At 36.5% G+C, this 16,254-nt stretch overlaps 1 protein-coding gene across 1 annotated transcript in view; it reads left to right on the top strand.

Moving 5' to 3' along the window:
- Positions 1–15,280, top strand: part of LOC122133858 (arf-GAP with Rho-GAP domain, ANK repeat and PH domain-containing protein 2-like) — a 69,076-nt gene extending 53,796 nt beyond the window's left edge. Inside the window, 13 exon segments of the mRNA XM_042728871.1 lie at positions 2,293–2,437; positions 2,902–3,004; positions 3,525–3,723; positions 7,231–7,294; positions 7,883–8,046; positions 8,203–8,415; positions 9,087–9,192; positions 10,365–10,512; positions 11,758–11,826; positions 13,659–13,702; positions 13,704–13,732; positions 14,090–14,211; positions 15,086–15,280. Of these exon segments, the coding sequence (XP_042584805.1) occupies positions 2,293–2,437; positions 2,902–3,004; positions 3,525–3,723; positions 7,231–7,294; positions 7,883–8,046; positions 8,203–8,415; positions 9,087–9,192; positions 10,365–10,512; positions 11,758–11,826; positions 13,659–13,702; positions 13,704–13,732; positions 14,090–14,211; positions 15,086–15,244 (1,565 nt within the window). The 3' untranslated portion in view covers positions 15,245–15,280.
- The last annotated feature ends 974 nt before the right edge of the window (positions 15,281–16,254 follow it).

The following is a 16,254-nucleotide window of genomic DNA, read 5'->3' as shown; positions in this document are numbered from 1 at the left end:
GTGGCATTTGAGCTGGAGAGGTTCAGACAGATGAGGTGAAGAGGTGTGAGGGAAATAAATACCAGCAATTTATTGTATTACACCACACTCGATACTGAGAGACGGCCACGTCGGCTAGTTGTTGATAGTAAATGCCAGCTGCCTGTGGACTTGTGTGCATGTGTATGTACACACCGCATTAATGTGTTGTGTTATTGCCAAACAGTCACCAATTACCAACGCTGACACCTGAAGTTTCTCACTGATCAACATTTTGTTTCATACCATCAGTTTAAAGGTTAAATATCACTCTGAATGTCACATGGATAACCCCTCTTTGCCCATAATTTAGTGTCTCTTAACTCTCATCTTGACATTGCCGACAAAACAGTTTGTTCCCTCACAAAACCCAGCTAACTGGATTAATGAAGTGCCAGTTTTGTAGATGAATCAGGTGAGGCATTGTCAGGAACAAAACATTGTGTCACTGTAACACGAGGATGGAGTTCAGATCCACTATTTTGTCTAATAGCTCCCCTCTGGAAACATCACACAAGCCTTTCCGCTGAGAAAGAGACCATCAGCATTTTCACAAGACAAATGACAGTTGTATTACATGAAAATGACTTTTGCTCTGAATATTTTATATTGTGTTGAACAAAGCTAGTAATACTTAAATAACTTAATGTAATAGTTAGAAAAAGAGTGTAACATCTTATTGAAATATTTATGAAGCCCTCTCAGATTGCGGAGAATCTCTTGGATTTTAGTACTTAATGTGCTGTCTTTACAGGCCTTAACATTCCTTGATGTATCTTTTATAGATTCAAACTGCACTTTTATGTGATGCCAAATGGTATAAAAGGCTTTTAGTTAGCATTAATTTTTTTTTGTTGCATTTTTAAACACCGCTTTAAAGGCATTCAGACTCATAAAATTAAATATCAGTGTTTCTGATATTTCACATAATGAAATATCAGTTTGTTTTATTAAATCCTTTTTTAAATGTTTGCTTTGGGAGGAAAGGGTTATTTGTTGCTTTGGTTTTATTAAAAATGGTCTTGTCAGATTTACTTGTGCTTTGTAACTCAACACACTCTCAGTGTTGAGTAAAGCAGTTGTAAAATCATACAGTTTTGTCTGATTTTACAATTACATATAATTTTGTCCCGACATGTACATTACATATCACAACCTGTCCTGCACCCAGCAGGTGGCTTTGTACAGTAAAAGTGGTGTTGAGGGTAATACTCAATCAGAAAACTGCTGACTAAAAGGACTGAGCCAATAAGTGAACTGTACTGATAGGACACTAGGGATTTAAGTCTCTGATAAATTATTTATTACTTGAACAAAAACATAATAAGTTAGATAAGCTTGAATTCATTAGGTGCATTTGAATAATGTATGGCTAAATCACTTGGCATTTTTAAGTTTCTTTTTTTTCTTGAGTAGATAATTTCCATTTAAAAAAAAATGTAACTGTCTCTGGTTACTCGTTATGGATCATACCTGGTTTATATTATTATAAATCCTTTAAGGATATTTTAAACCTTTTTTAATGTCTTTAAAATAGTAGTAGATAAAGATTTCATTATGTGGTAACTATTGGATAATCCACCATAAGGGGCTGTGAATCTGCTCTGAATTCTTAATAACATTAATACAGTATATCCACTTAAGAAAATAAGTTGTTCACCCTTTGTTGCCACTGGCCTTCTTTAGAAACTCTCTGGTTTCTTTAAATTGTATTGTGATAAGCAAATCCTAAAGTACGCTGAGTGAATAGAGAGCCTACTATGAACACATAAAATTGTAAAATGTAGTCTAAATGTTTTTAACACATTGCTATGTGGTTGCTAACATGTTCTGGATATTGACCACATTTATCCTTCAGAGCAACTCTAAAGGTGCAGTCATGTTACCAAATTTTGGTGGAAAAAAAAGAAGTTCATTGTCAAAATTGCATGCTTGAAGCTCTATTCAGATAAAAGTCACTTTCAAACTGAGCAGCTTTCTGTTGGTAAATTTGCCTGACCAATTTAATTACAAACTACATCTGCATAGGGAACTTTTTTTCACCTTCATGTGAGACTCCAGTCATGTGGATTCCTGTTGAAATGGCTGGATTTTACCTGTGGAATTGTCTGTCGTTCATGTCTGTAGTGCAACAGTGCAGAATTTATGCACTAAAGTTGTTTAAATCTGTCTGTGTGAGCAATAACAGCAAGTTCCACTAAGTGCGATAAAGAATCTGTAATTGAATCTAGTACCAGTAGTTAAATCTCATGTTTTTCTATTTGTATGTTTCAGACCTGGTCCGCCGTTGGTGTACATTGGAAGGTGGATTCCTTAGTTACTATGAAAATGAGAAGAACGCTACACCCATAGGCCGGGTTGATGTCAGCGATGTGGTGAGCCTGGCCATCAGCAACACTGAGAACATCACTGAAACAGGGTACATGTTTCCCCCTCCCACTCTGTCTCTCTCTCTCACACCCTCTTGTTAATGAACTCATTCTTTTGACCAACTTTTTGTCGGTTAGTGGTTATGGAAAGTGTTTTGATGTGACCCCACCAACACTAACAAGAAATAAGAGGAAACCGACATGCTGGCCGACCTCTAACCCGATTAAGCCTGAAATCCCCCTTTTTCTTGAATTCGTTTGCTTTCACTACTGTAACAAAAATATCCCCCTGTCCAAAAATGTGGGCCACAAGTCAGAGCTGTTAAAGCCATTAAGAGAGTGACCTTTCCTCCTGGATTAATCTCCAGCGTTCAGCTGTTTATTGTAAGAGCAAAAGACTAACAGAGATTAATCACCATCCTTTCTGTTTCACAGCTGTGAGCATGTGGGCATGTGTGTGTTTCAGTCACTTAGTGTGTGTGTGTTAATTGTGCTGTTTCCACACCTCCCTCAGGCCAGTGTTCACCTTTGAGTTGTACCTGCTCTCTCAGAGAGTGTTGGTGTTCGGAGCGGAGACCTCAGACGCACAGCAGGAATGGACACATGCCATCGCCAAGGTTACACTCACTCGAACACATCAAATAGCTCTTAAAAGATATAGCGCAACTTCAACGTTGCAGGGGTTCAGCATATGTGCGCAAATATGAATTGCAGCGTTTGCCGCACTGTGCTGTATGCATCGACTCTTGAAGGTCATTTTATTGTGTCTTTGTCCCTGTTGTGTCGGTGTGCGTTAGTGTTTTTCTTGTGCGAGTGAGTGTATGCTATTACTCCTTCAAACAGATCCATCTCACTTGCCTCTCATCCCTCACTCACACACACACACACACACACACACACACACTTGCACGTATTCCCATTTATGTGAAGTGTGGAGGTGCAGCTAGGAAATGTTCAAAGGGTGTTTGTGTTTCATTCTTTATATGCCGGTTTAATGCAACTCCAGGGTTAGCTGTAGTTTGTTTGGCAGAAAACACTAGATACTTCTTTGTGTCATCTGCACAAGCCCCTGACTTTTAAATGTTTTTTTGCATCTCACACGGCTCCGCTGTTTAATGTTTTTCTCTTTCGTTTCAGCGTTTTGTCTCTGCAAGGGCAGATGCTCTGCTGAGGCAGGACAGTGAACTTATTGGCCGACTGCACTACAAAGAGGGTCATGACCTTTATCATTGGCGAATGGGATGGTTTGCTCTAGTGGGCTCAGAACTCTACTTCTGTTCTGGAGATGAAGATGAAGAGGAGGGAGTTCTTCAACTCAAACGCCTACAGGAGCTTAGTGAGGACAAAAATGCATGCATATCAGTCGAATGAAAGATATTAAGGGAATAGTTGATTCATGTTTTTCCAAACCTTCTTTCTTTTGTTTAGTTTTTGAAAAATTATCATGGCTATTATTTTTAATATAATGAAAGTAAATGAGACTGGGATTGCCAAGCTCAAAAATTACCTAAAAAAAATATATATATATGTTTTAGCTTCAATTACAAATTTTCAGTGATTTTCATTTTTTTGTAGTTAACAATAACAACACAGGTGAGGAACAGTTAGAAATGTTATTTTATTAATTTTTCAGTTATTCATTGAAAATCTTGTCAACTGTCCTCGCTCCTTTCAGCCTTTATGAGAGTCCATAGAGAAGCTATAATGTCTGACTTGCAAACAAACAGTTTTTATGACCCAGACCTTGGATCAATTCAATGGTTTGTTCTCAAATCAATCTGGTCTGATTCTCAAGTTCAGTTTACTGATTCAGTGATCTGATTGCAGTGGTTAACAGGTCACTCGAGACAAACATTAGCAGTAAATAATGGCTAACATAGCATTAATGATACATTCATTGTGTTATTGCATCCTTTTTGGAGCTTAAAAACGATCTCAGTAGGCATTTTTAGGATCATCTGTTTAAAAAGATTGCCCATATTGTCTATTCTTTTAATGAATTACATTAGTGATTTCTTAGGTAAAGTTTCTCAGTATTATTATGAGACACCTTGAGCCTCACAATCATTTTCTTGAAATCTTGTCTGAAATACTAGACCTAGTCTTCTTCGCCTTTTCTGTCTATTGCTAGTATGTCCTTGTTGGCATTCAGTGTGCTAATGTTTGATTCTGTTCCCACGTCTCTAAAAGACTCGTCTGGTCACACGTCTCGTCTGTCTCCAAGGGAGACCGCAGTTGCCGATGGCAATCGTGTTTGGGCGGGAGGTAGTTGACACGAGCTTGGCACCCATGGACCAGATTTGCAACATTTTCAATCAATTGCGCTAGAACGAGGCGGGAAAAATCAATGAATCTCTTTTTTTCCTAATCCTTTCAAGGCCAAAAAAAGGATCAAATCCAGAAAGCCAACATACTCGGGGCAGGATTAAGAGGGTGATGCCTCAACAGTTCACGGAGCCTTGAAATGTAGCGTGGCACGCTAACGAAGCGTCTCCAGTGGTTTAAGATCTCTATAGCGACAGAACATATGGGCCTCAAAGGGCTGCAACTCTGTGAAATTAGATTAGGACACAGACATAGGCAGACCAGCAGTTCACAGCTTGCCCTAGCTCACCCTCTTTTACTCGCTCCTGCCATAAACAGGAGAGCAATGTTAGATTTATTCATTTAGCAATGGAAAAGCTTTGTGTAGAAATGACATCTGAAAGTCATACACAATATTTTGTCTACAAAGAAGCTTTTGAAAGGAATTCTCATAGTCTTTTGTAAGTAAATGCTTCAAAGCACCTCTGAATAGTTTCTCTAAACTTCCTGAATGACAGTATGGTAGTTTTATAGTATTTGTCAAAGGCTTTGCTGTCCATGGTCCTGAAAAGTACATGCAGGTTCTCCGATATAAGGATCCATTTGTTCTTGAAGATCTTAAAAGGTGCCTCAAGTACAGTGGGGTCCAAAGGTCTGCGGCCACATTGAAAATCTGGGATTAAAAAAAATTAGGTTGCGACCATATCCTTATGCATTTTGTTTTGTATCTTTAGACTCAGTGTTAAAATGAACACTGAACAAACGAGGGCTAAATGTATAGTTTTCATTTTTGGTCCGGACCAAAAGAACTAAAGTACAAATGTAAACACAACCTTATATTTGAAAGCCACATTTGAGAAATATTTCAGGTTCTGCACTATTTCTAGTTAATCAAAATAAAATTGTGACATTGATCATGTGACTCTGTACAGTTTGAAGTTCGAGATGCTCTATGGATCATCTCAGATCATGCTGGAGGCCTTTTTTACACAAACTTCTGGAGTGTATACTGCTAGAGTGCTGCTGTCATTAAGGCAAAAGTTAGATAAAAATTAAGGTATTTTTGAAAGCCTCATCAATCCTTTTGTTCAACCGTTGGGTTACTGCAATAAAAAACTGTATGTCCATTGGGAACTTTAAGCATAATTACTTTTAAAATTGACTTCTCTTTCATCTGTCAACATAATCTAAACCCTCACTAAATGGAAAGGAAGCTCGTTGGCCACCTTTAATCTGAAGTCATTCTACCCTTGTAAATAATTTCCACGTATGTGTAAACAAGAAAAAGAGAGCCTAGAGAGGTGTTATTGGAATCTCAATGCTAGCCCCAGCACTACAAGGCTGTTTGGTTTAATTCTGTTTTTTAATTCCTTAATAAAAGTTAAGGGCGTTGTTTAGGGGGGTTAAAAGGATGAAGTGAGTGGTGTTTGTTTTTATCAAAGTGTGATAGTGAATGTTTGCCTCTTTTCAGTAATGGCTTTTAATAAACCTTGTGTGCCCAGTAGCGCTCCTTTCCTTTTTAAAAAAATCATTTTCAATAACATTGGCAAACAAAATTTGCCAACCTTGAAAATGGCTAAAGTGCAACAATTAAAGTGCTTGTTTTTAGCACTTAAAGAGATAGTTCACCCAAAAATTAAAATTCTGTATGTGGTGAAATTCCAAACTCAACTAAAATCAACCTAAACATAGGATCCTAAAGAGATAGTTCACCCAAAAATGAAAATTCTGTCATCATTTACCCAAACAGTTGGTGGTTCCCATTAACTTCCATAGTAGGAAAAGAAATACTGTGGAAGTCAATGGGAACCACCAGTCTTCAAAATATCTTCTTTTATGTTCAACAAAAGAAAGCAACTCATACAGGTTTGAAAAGACATGAGGGTGAGTAAATGATGACAGAATTTTCATTTTAGGTGAACTATCCCTTTAAGTTCCTATGTTTCGGTTGATTTTAGTTGAGTATGGAGTTTCAGAAATAATTGAGCAATTTTGTTCTCACTTGACTTGTTTTGATTTGGTTGTGTTTTTATTACTCTGATATGGATTAAGCTTTGAATTTATGCACAAGTGATTGACTCTATGAATTTGATTAATTAATGAAACATAATACAAAGATTGATAAAGAGTTTTGGTCATTGAATATGATTTGCAGTATTGGTCTGGCACTTGAGGGAAAGAGAGAGGCAAAAGGGAGTGGGAAAAAGACAGATGTGAGGAAGATTAGTTGAAGAATCAATGACTCTGAATGTGTATGTACAACTGTGCATGTGTCTGATGGGTTCAGTGAGGCAGTTTTCTCGTGTACTGCAGTAGAAACTAATGACCAGCAGCACTCCGCTTTCTGCTCCACTTACTCCAGCTGGAAAGTTTACAAAACACTAAAGCTCTCATCATTTGTTTCACTTCATGTTCCTCTGTTTTCTTTCACTCTTAATGCTTTTCATTTTAGTTTGTCTAAGAGTGCTTTTATCATTCTGTCAAGGTAATGGAGTTATGGACTGCTTCAGCAAAGTTTTTCCTATATTTTTTTCCTCAGCTGTGTCCACTCATATGGAGGGTGATGAGAAGATTCAGGTCTTACTCATGGTTGAGAGTGGGAGGTACAGTACACCATAATGCAACATAAAAGACTGCTGATATTAAGTTTTAGTAAACATACACTATCATTCAAAAGTTTGGTATTTTATGTATTTATTGAAAGTAAGAAAGAAATGAATTAATACTTTCTTTTGTGTATTCAGACACATTAAAATGATCTAAAGTGGCAGTAAAGTTAACAGACATTTATAATGTTACATTCTGTTTCAGGTAAATTAATCAAGGAATCCTGAAAAAAATAAGCATAACAACTGTTTTTAACATTGATGTATGAAAGCACCTAGCTTATTAGAAATGGTTTTTGGAGGATCATTTGACACAGGACTAGAGTAATGACTGCTGAAAAATCAGCTTTACGATCACATAAATCAATTATTATTTTTTAAATATATAAAAATAGTAAACAGTTATTATAAATTGTAATAATATTTCACAATATTTCTGTTTTTACTGTATTTTTAGTCAATTAGGTGAGCATAAGAGCCTTTCGAACTGAAGTGTACAGTGTTGTCACCATGCTGTCATAACTCCTCTTTTTGTGAATTATATATTTTAATTTGTAAATGTGTATATTTATTTTTTTAATACAGAACTGTGTACATACATGGCATAACCAAGCAGGATTTTGCACTGTGGCATTCTTCCATCCAGTTGGCAGCTGGGACGGACGGTATGGCTCTCTGCAACCAGCAGTTGAATAAAAATGATGTTCCTATCATTGTGGATAGCTGCATTGCTTTTGTCACCCAATATGGTAAGCTGTTTATATTCCTATGAGATCTAAACAATTGTATTTCATTGTATTCAATGTATCTCATTTTTGAAAATTATTATTATTTTTTTTTTATCATGTCATAAAGGACACTATAAAGTTATCTCACAAAGCTCTTACTGTTGACCTTTCCCCCAGGTTTGTGTTATGAGGGAATCTACCAGAAGAACGGTGACCCGGGCCGTGTGGCCCAGCTCCTGCATGACTTTACCAAGAACGCTCGGGTTGTTAAGCTACGGGCTCAAGAGCACCGGCTAGAGGACGTCACAGACACACTCAAGAGCTTCCTGTCTCACAGTGAAGATGCTCTATTGGCTAAAGAGCTTTACCCTTTTTGGATCTCTGCCCTTGGTTAGTGCTGCCAACCACTTAATCTGTTCCTGTGAATGAACATTAATTTGTGTTCAATTATAGATCAAACTACTCTAAAGTCCAGTTGGTTGTTATTAAAGGTGTGTTCAATAGTTCTTTAGCTAGTGTTTGCATCAGCATTCTTTTTGTACTTTAATTACAGTTACCACAGTAGTGTTAGATGCCACACTGCCATCTATCGATGTGGATCAGCATGATCGTTATTTTTTGTCTTTGTTTTTGTCAGTCTTCTGGCTTCAGATCTTTTTTGCCTTTTCAGTTGTAGAGGTACTGATTCTCATATTTTTTGCACGATAAAAGCAAAAGTGTGTTCTTTTGACGGATTTTCACTCTTTATATCATGAAACACTACTAGCGTATCTACAGAGGCATCAGCTAATGAGCACGTGGATTCTCTTCGTCATTTTATAATGGCAAAATACATTAAGTTGGTTGACTGGCGTCATATATAATTAAAACACTTTTTATAGGAAATTAGTATGAGCGCAGTCTTCATATGGTGTGAGTATAAACCAGCACCAAACTACTGAATGCACCTTTAAGGGGCTTGGTCAAGGATTTTTTTTTGTGTGTGTAAAATGCAAACAGAACTTTATGTGGATGCACATTACATTTCTAGTTTAAATAGTGTTTATTGTCCATACATGCAGATGAACAGGATGAGAAGGTCAGAGTGCAAAAGTATTCAACCTACATTCAGAGTTTACCCAAAGTCAACAGGTTAACACTTGGTGCTCTGCTGCAGCATTTGTACAGGTAATTCCCCCTTTTTACAACAACAACAACAACAACAACAACATTCTGCAATTAAATCCTCTGAAGCCAGTAACATTTCCAGTTGGTATTGTGTTAATGTTTGAAGTCTGGTTATAGCTCACAGTAAACATGGGCGCTCCAAACCCTCACTGGGTATGTCAGATTGTTCGAAATATTCTTGTAATGACTGTAATTGTTTGAAGAAGGCTTAATTGGCCCTTTTGGCATATTTGGAGTGTAGCCTAACATTTCCCTCATGATGTACAATAACCGTTTTGCTGTGTTCAGGTCTACACAGCATTTACACCTGCCTACTTTCTTTTGTTGCTTATATGTGCTTTTATTTAAATCTACTCACTTCCTGCCAAAGCTTTCTTCATAAAACTGCCTTAAAATTCTGCTAACAAAAACACAGTGCCAACAAAAACTTTTCTGATCAAATATGTTTTTCCAATATGATAATGCTGTATTTATTTGACTACAATTTTTTTTTTTTTTACTTGGACATAATAGTTAAGTAAATACTTTGAGTTTAAAGGCAGTGAAGACTTTTGCATTAAAAAGTCTTATTTCAAATAAATACTGTTGTTTTGAACTTTCTGTTCCTCATGATTTCCACAAAAATATTAAGCAGAACGACTGTTTTCAGCATTGATTATTATAACAAAATTTCTTAAACAGCAAATCAAAGTATTATGTTGATGATTTCTGAAGGATCCCATGGTTCTGAAGAATGGAGGAATGGCTTATATAAATTCTGATTTGCATTTACATAAAACATTAACATTTGCATTAAACATAAAAATAGAAAATGGTTATGTTAATCATATTTAATAATATTTTCACAATATAATGGTTGATGAGCATAAGAGACCTTTCAGAAACATTTAAAAAAATCTTACAGACAGCAAAATCTTCAACAGTAGTGTAATTAAATATGTAAATATTAAAATTTAATTTAGGCATCATAAAATAGTTATACTGCTATACTACTTTACTTAAGCTTGAGCTTGCATGCAAGAGTTGCAACAGTTATTACACATTACACAAAGAATTCAGTGAATTCAGAAGTGTATATATTTGTATGAACGGTGTGTGTGTTTACTCATCTATGATTTATATAGGTGTTTTTCCAGAAGTATTCCCATATTTATGCACATATATCTGCACAGGATCCAGAGGTGCTCGCATATCAACCAGATGAACACACAGAATCTGGCATGTGTTTTCTCCTCGTGCTTGTTTCAAACGGAGGGACACACAGCTCAGGAGTCCCGCGTGGTGGAAGACCTCATCAACAACTACACCCAGCTCTTCTCTGTGAGTTAAACATGTGTCCTCTCTCAGGATTCAGACATAGTTGATCTCTGTTGCTTGAGTCCCAAGAGCCTGCTAAACGGGAGACCGCTCCAATATTCACTACCCTCATATTCTCAGTTTGAGAGCCAAAAGTGTTGTTTTCACAGGTGTGTGGGGTTAATGAATAATTTATACCGTTATACCCTTTTTATTAATACACAAGAACTTGATTTCGTAGTCAATTGTGGTGTTTTTATTACTGAAGAATTGGACATGTGAGACATTGATCTTCTTGTCCATTCTAATTATCGCTCATGAGAATAGACGCCTGTCTGTGTTGAACCCCTCATTTGAAGAGGGCTATAACAAACTGGCAAGCTGTGGCTGTTTAACCATTACAGAGTATATGACAAACTCCATGGTGCTATAAACAGTGAAAAGCATTTCCATTCAACACCGCGAAATGCGCAGCTTTAGTGTAAGTGTGTGAGGAAGGGGACGGTGTTCGTGTTGCACTTGGACGCGTGCCTCTGTAATGGGATTTACAGTGCTGCGCTGTGCTAATTCCCCCTCGGCCCGCTCGTACTTTCATAGGCCCCCGGCTTTGCACATACACACGCTTGTACTTTTGGAGAGAGGGAGAACGTGTGAAACGTGAAGTTTAGTGTTGCTAACAACCGTGATCTAGAGAAAAACATGGGAAATTTCATTAAAGTAATATGCAGCATAACAGCAAGGCATGCAGGTGTAAATTAAAAGTTTACTCTATAGGTTAACATTTTTGTTTTGTTTTTTACAAATGTGACAATGTTTTCAAACTGCTAATATCAAATTTAAAGTATTGTTATAAAAATAAAGCATTTAAAGTTATTTATTCTATATCTTATAAATGCATTTAAGCATCACAGCATAATGTGCAGTATGAACATTTCTAAGCTTACATTTAACAGATTAGCTTTAAGTGAGCATTATTTCTTTTACAGTATATTTACATTTACAATCTAAATGCAAAAATAGCTTGCACCATTAGATATCAGTTATTGGCCATTATATATTAAAATCATCTGAAAACTTATATTCCACTTGTGTATGTTATTGACCTGCTTGGGTTAGTTTTCTGACATGCCTTTGCAAACTTGTCCACTTGTGGCTTGCTTTCTGAAGAGTTGAAATGCCCTGACTTTGCTGTTGGGGATGTGAGTAGGACTGTTTACTGTGCACAGGGGCTTTAAATCTGTGTTTATCTGTGTGGGTCCATTAAAACAGGTCAGTGAAGAGCAGGTTAGGCAAATGGAGAAAGAAAACAGCTTTATCACCAGGTGGAAGGACACCACAGTAAGTCATCCCTTTTAACCTTCCTGTTAAATAGGTGTGTATGTGTGTGTTTGCGGGTTTTCTAAAGCATGATGTTACAGTCCATAAATGTGTGCATTTAGCTTTTAACTTCCTTGTGTTGGCATATATGTGTGTACGTTTTTACAGGTCACAGAATCAATTTGATCTGTATTGGTATTGTTTTGAGCAAATTAGAGCAAACAGCAAGCTCTTTGTGCTGCCTAACCTTTCTGTCTCCTGCTTTATACCTCGCTGGCACCATAAGGAACAATTTGTTCAGATAAGCTGAAAAACAAATTAATCTTCCTTTGTTTGCTACTGTCCAAGTTTAAAAAGTTTCATTGAATTTGTTCAAGTTTGGGCAAGGACAATGTTGGAACTGACCCATGAAAAATACTTTTGAAAGCTTAAACATTCACATTCACACTCACACAGTGAAACACAATACAGTACAGGTCAAAAGTGGATTTTAATTCATGAATTAAAAGCATGATCGCCAAATAAGAGATGAATTTAGGTCATTTTTATTTGAAATGCATTTTTAATGTATTTTCACAAACATCATAGATCTGGACCAAACATGACTGTTATGTCACTGGCCCATTTGTGACCCTGGACCACAAAACTGGCCATAAGTCACACGGGTATATTTGTAGCATTAGCCAATAATATATTGTATGGGTCAAAATGATCATTTTTTCTTTTATGTCAAAAATCATTAGGATATTAAGTGAAGATCATGTTCCATGAAGATATTTTGTAAATGTCCTACCATGAATATATTAAAATTTCATTTTTGATTAGTAATATGCATTGCTAAGAACTTCATTTGGACAACTTTAAAGGCTATTTTCTCAATATTTAGATTTTTTTGCACCCTCAGATTCCAGATTTTCAAATAGTTTTATCTCAGCCGAATATTTTTCTATCCTAACAAACCATCAATGAAAAGCTTATTTATACATCTCGTTTTCAAAAATCTGACCCTTATGACTTGTTTTGTGGTCCCGGGTCACATTCATGTATGGGGAAAATCTCATTTTAAGCATAAGTCTTTAGATTAGTGGTTCTCAACCTTTTTGACTCCGTGGCCACCTATTCTCCAACACACTATTTTAAGGCCCCGTCATACTGGTTTATTTATTTAAACACATATATTACATCTGCACAGGATCCAGAGGTGCCTCACATATTAACCAACTAACATAGCATTTAACTTAATTATTTTTAATGTAATGAAAAACCCTGTTTGTCTCAGCCCCCTTGGTTGAGAACCACTGCTCTAAATCAGATAGTAGAAAAATGTATTCAGCTAGTTGTGTTCAAACTTTTGACTAGTACAATTCCCATGGCTACAAAAATAACGTTTCGTTGTATAAGACAGAATATCTGAATAAGAGTGTTTATATATACTGTTTATATACTGTTTCTCATAGAATGTTACAGAAGCATATGTGTCATTTACGCTACATTTAAATACATTTTGCCAACGCAGTTTCATTCGTTTAAAAGAGGAGCTTTAATCTGTGGTTTACATGAGCTGAGATGTTTGCCAGCTTTTGTTGTGTAATGCTGCTAAATGATGTGTGGGACTCCAGCTGTGTGGTCATTTAGTCAGACACACACAGACGCTGGTCTGAACTGAATGGGCTGCTGATTGCTTTTGTATTATATCCACAAAGACTGCTGTACAGTTGGGTGCTTAGTTTCTTAGATAAGCTGTGTTTTCGTTCTTTCCTTCTTTCTTTTTCTTTCTTTATATTTATATGAATTAAGTATGTATTTAAAGTTGTGTTTGTTTGTGTGTGTTGTCTCTCTACCTGTGTTTGCAGTTCTCTCCTGCTGGTGACCTGATATTTGAAGTCTACTTAGAAAAGGCCAGAGAAGTGTTGTTTAATCAAGGTTTGTTTCCCTCTCTCTCTGTGGTGTGTGTGACTGTCTGGCTCTATGTGTGTGTGTGTGGTGGTGCGTGTGTGTGAACCTAGAGGGTATTCTGCCACAGACTAAATCAAACCGCAGTTAATCAAAGGCATGTTTGATTCAATTGTGAGAGTAATTGTGTTTTATCAGTAGTCAAGGAAACCTCAGTTAATAGAGGTTGCTTCAGAGTGTTTTATCTCTTGACACTTTGATATCTTTTTCCTATTTTCCTCTCTCATTTCTCCTCCAGCAAAAGTAGATAAAATCCTTTTGCACAAGGAAATGAAGTTTTGAACATTTAAAACACAGAAAACAGAATAATACTGATGTCTGTGTCTATAAGTGTCTCCTAGCATGAGGTCAGACGAGCTTGCCATCAGCACTCTGGAGATGAAGGGGATGGAGGTCAAAGCTCAAGATCTCTGGACCACTTTTGAGGTCATGGAGAATGGAGAGATGGGTAAGGTTCCTGCTGCTGTTCAATCTTACAATAAAACAATAAAAAAACAGTTGGAATCCGTATTTAAATGTAACTTGCGAGTGAATTCTAACATAAAGCATCTTTTTAGCAAGTGTATAGCAAATTATTAGAGCATTTAATGATGTTCCTCTAAGGCTTACACACACATTAAAATGCTTCAATAGCTAAGTGAATGCGCATGATTAGAACTATTATTATTTCATGAGGGTTATGCGAAACTATTAGCAGATTGTGATGCAGTTGTGGGAGGAGAGCCAGGGTGTGTAAGGAGTGATTTTTGCCAATAGCGTGCATTGTGATTTCCTTTTTAACAAATTACAACTTGATAATGGATCTATTTTGCACTTGAGTGTGTTTTCTAATCATAGTCAGATTGGCTGGCGATAATTACAAATTTGCACCACATAATTATGCTTGTGAGGAGGACAAACCCAAAGCAAAAACAGCTTTACTATGTGAGAGTCATGGGTTGGTGATGATGAGGAGGATTGTTTTGTTTGTTTGTTTTTTTTCATGTAATCTGTATGTAAGAATAGACAGTTTACTGATTCATTTGTTTTTTTTTTTTAGATTCTAGAGAATGTCTAGAGAGTATGTTTGTCCAGGAACATATTGTATAAATTTACACAACATTTACCCAAATGTCCGCTCTCCACATTGCAACATGCAGTCCATCCAAACATACTTATATGAATTGTGTTTCTGACATGTTTTGAAGGCACATGATGTGGTTAAATCGAGCTTGCGTAGCATTTTTGCATAGCATATGTTTCTGGCCTTTCTGTTCTGTGGAGTTGCAGTCATTTTGTGAAAGGAAGTCAGATGGAGCTTTGCGTTCATCATTCTCTCTGTGCTCAGGAGCGGCCCTTACACTACAAAGAGAAGATTCTGGAGCAGGTATTGGAGTGGAGCTCTCTGGAGGATCCCAGCTCGGCCTTCCTGCTCATTAAGAAATATTCTGGTTCTAAAATGACAGATTCCAACTCAGGTACCGACAATGAATGTCCCAATGCCTAACCCCAGCAGATCGCTCTAAACTATGATCGACAGATTAAACAACCTTATTGTTTTATTACATTTACAGTCAGTCTTTAATTGGAGCCACATTCAAAGATTAGCTTGTGGTTATTCTTAGAGCTGTGCTTATCTCATATTTTACAGCCTTGTTAGTAGTTAGTATACTAAATGAACACAAGGAAGAATGATACTGTTCATTTATTTATTTTAACATTATAACATATTTTAAGAATTTCAGCTGAGGACTAAAATAGATCATTGAAGTAAAAATCAGACTATTAAAGCTATTAAAACCGCAGACACCTGTCTCAGTTCTCTCATGTTTATTTTTATCATGTGAAACATTCCACATGGAGATTGTGAATGTTTTCGTTGATGACCCTAATAAACCATAAATCTGAGTTTTAAATCGATTAACTTGAATTTTGTTGTTTTGTGGCCAACAAATCATTGCAAAAATAGAATAAATCGCCTAGCACTAGTTACTATCAGTCATAAAGTTTTCTGATTCTGGCCTAATTTTTCTTTTTAGAGTCTCTGTACCAATTTCTTGATCAATTTTTCACTCTAGATGATAAATGGCATAGTTGCATAAAAGCAAAGCAGTTTTTTATTTATTTATTTATTTTTTTTAGAAAGTGCATTTACACTCTTTTTGGTTTCTTATTGAAACCATCAGTAACGACAGCCAGAAATCATCATTTTCTACCTGCGCTGAGTAATAGCTTTTCTACATGCCTCACTAAAGATATTAATATATATTAAGCAGTCCTGTGATGCAAAGGTTTATTCATGTGGCAGGATGTGTATGTAAAAGCTAGTCTCTCAATGTGTTAAGCTGGAAATGTGTTGCAGATGAGATTTCACTTGCTTTTCAGTACAACTTTGAGCCATTTTTAAAATGTATGACACCTTGCTAGGAGTTTGAAGTAGCGGGGGCTGCGCTGGTGGCAGTGCTGCAGTAGATGCATAGTTATGTATGGTTTTGTCTCATAAATAGTTCATGGTAT

Source organism: Cyprinus carpio, chromosome B7 (assembly GCF_018340385.1).
Source record: "Cyprinus carpio isolate SPL01 chromosome B7, ASM1834038v1, whole genome shotgun sequence".
Lineage (NCBI taxonomy): Eukaryota > Metazoa > Chordata > Actinopteri > Cypriniformes > Cyprinidae > Cyprinus > Cyprinus carpio.
The sequence above is the reverse complement of the archived record's forward strand: the minus strand, read 5'-3'. Positions and strand labels throughout refer to the sequence as shown.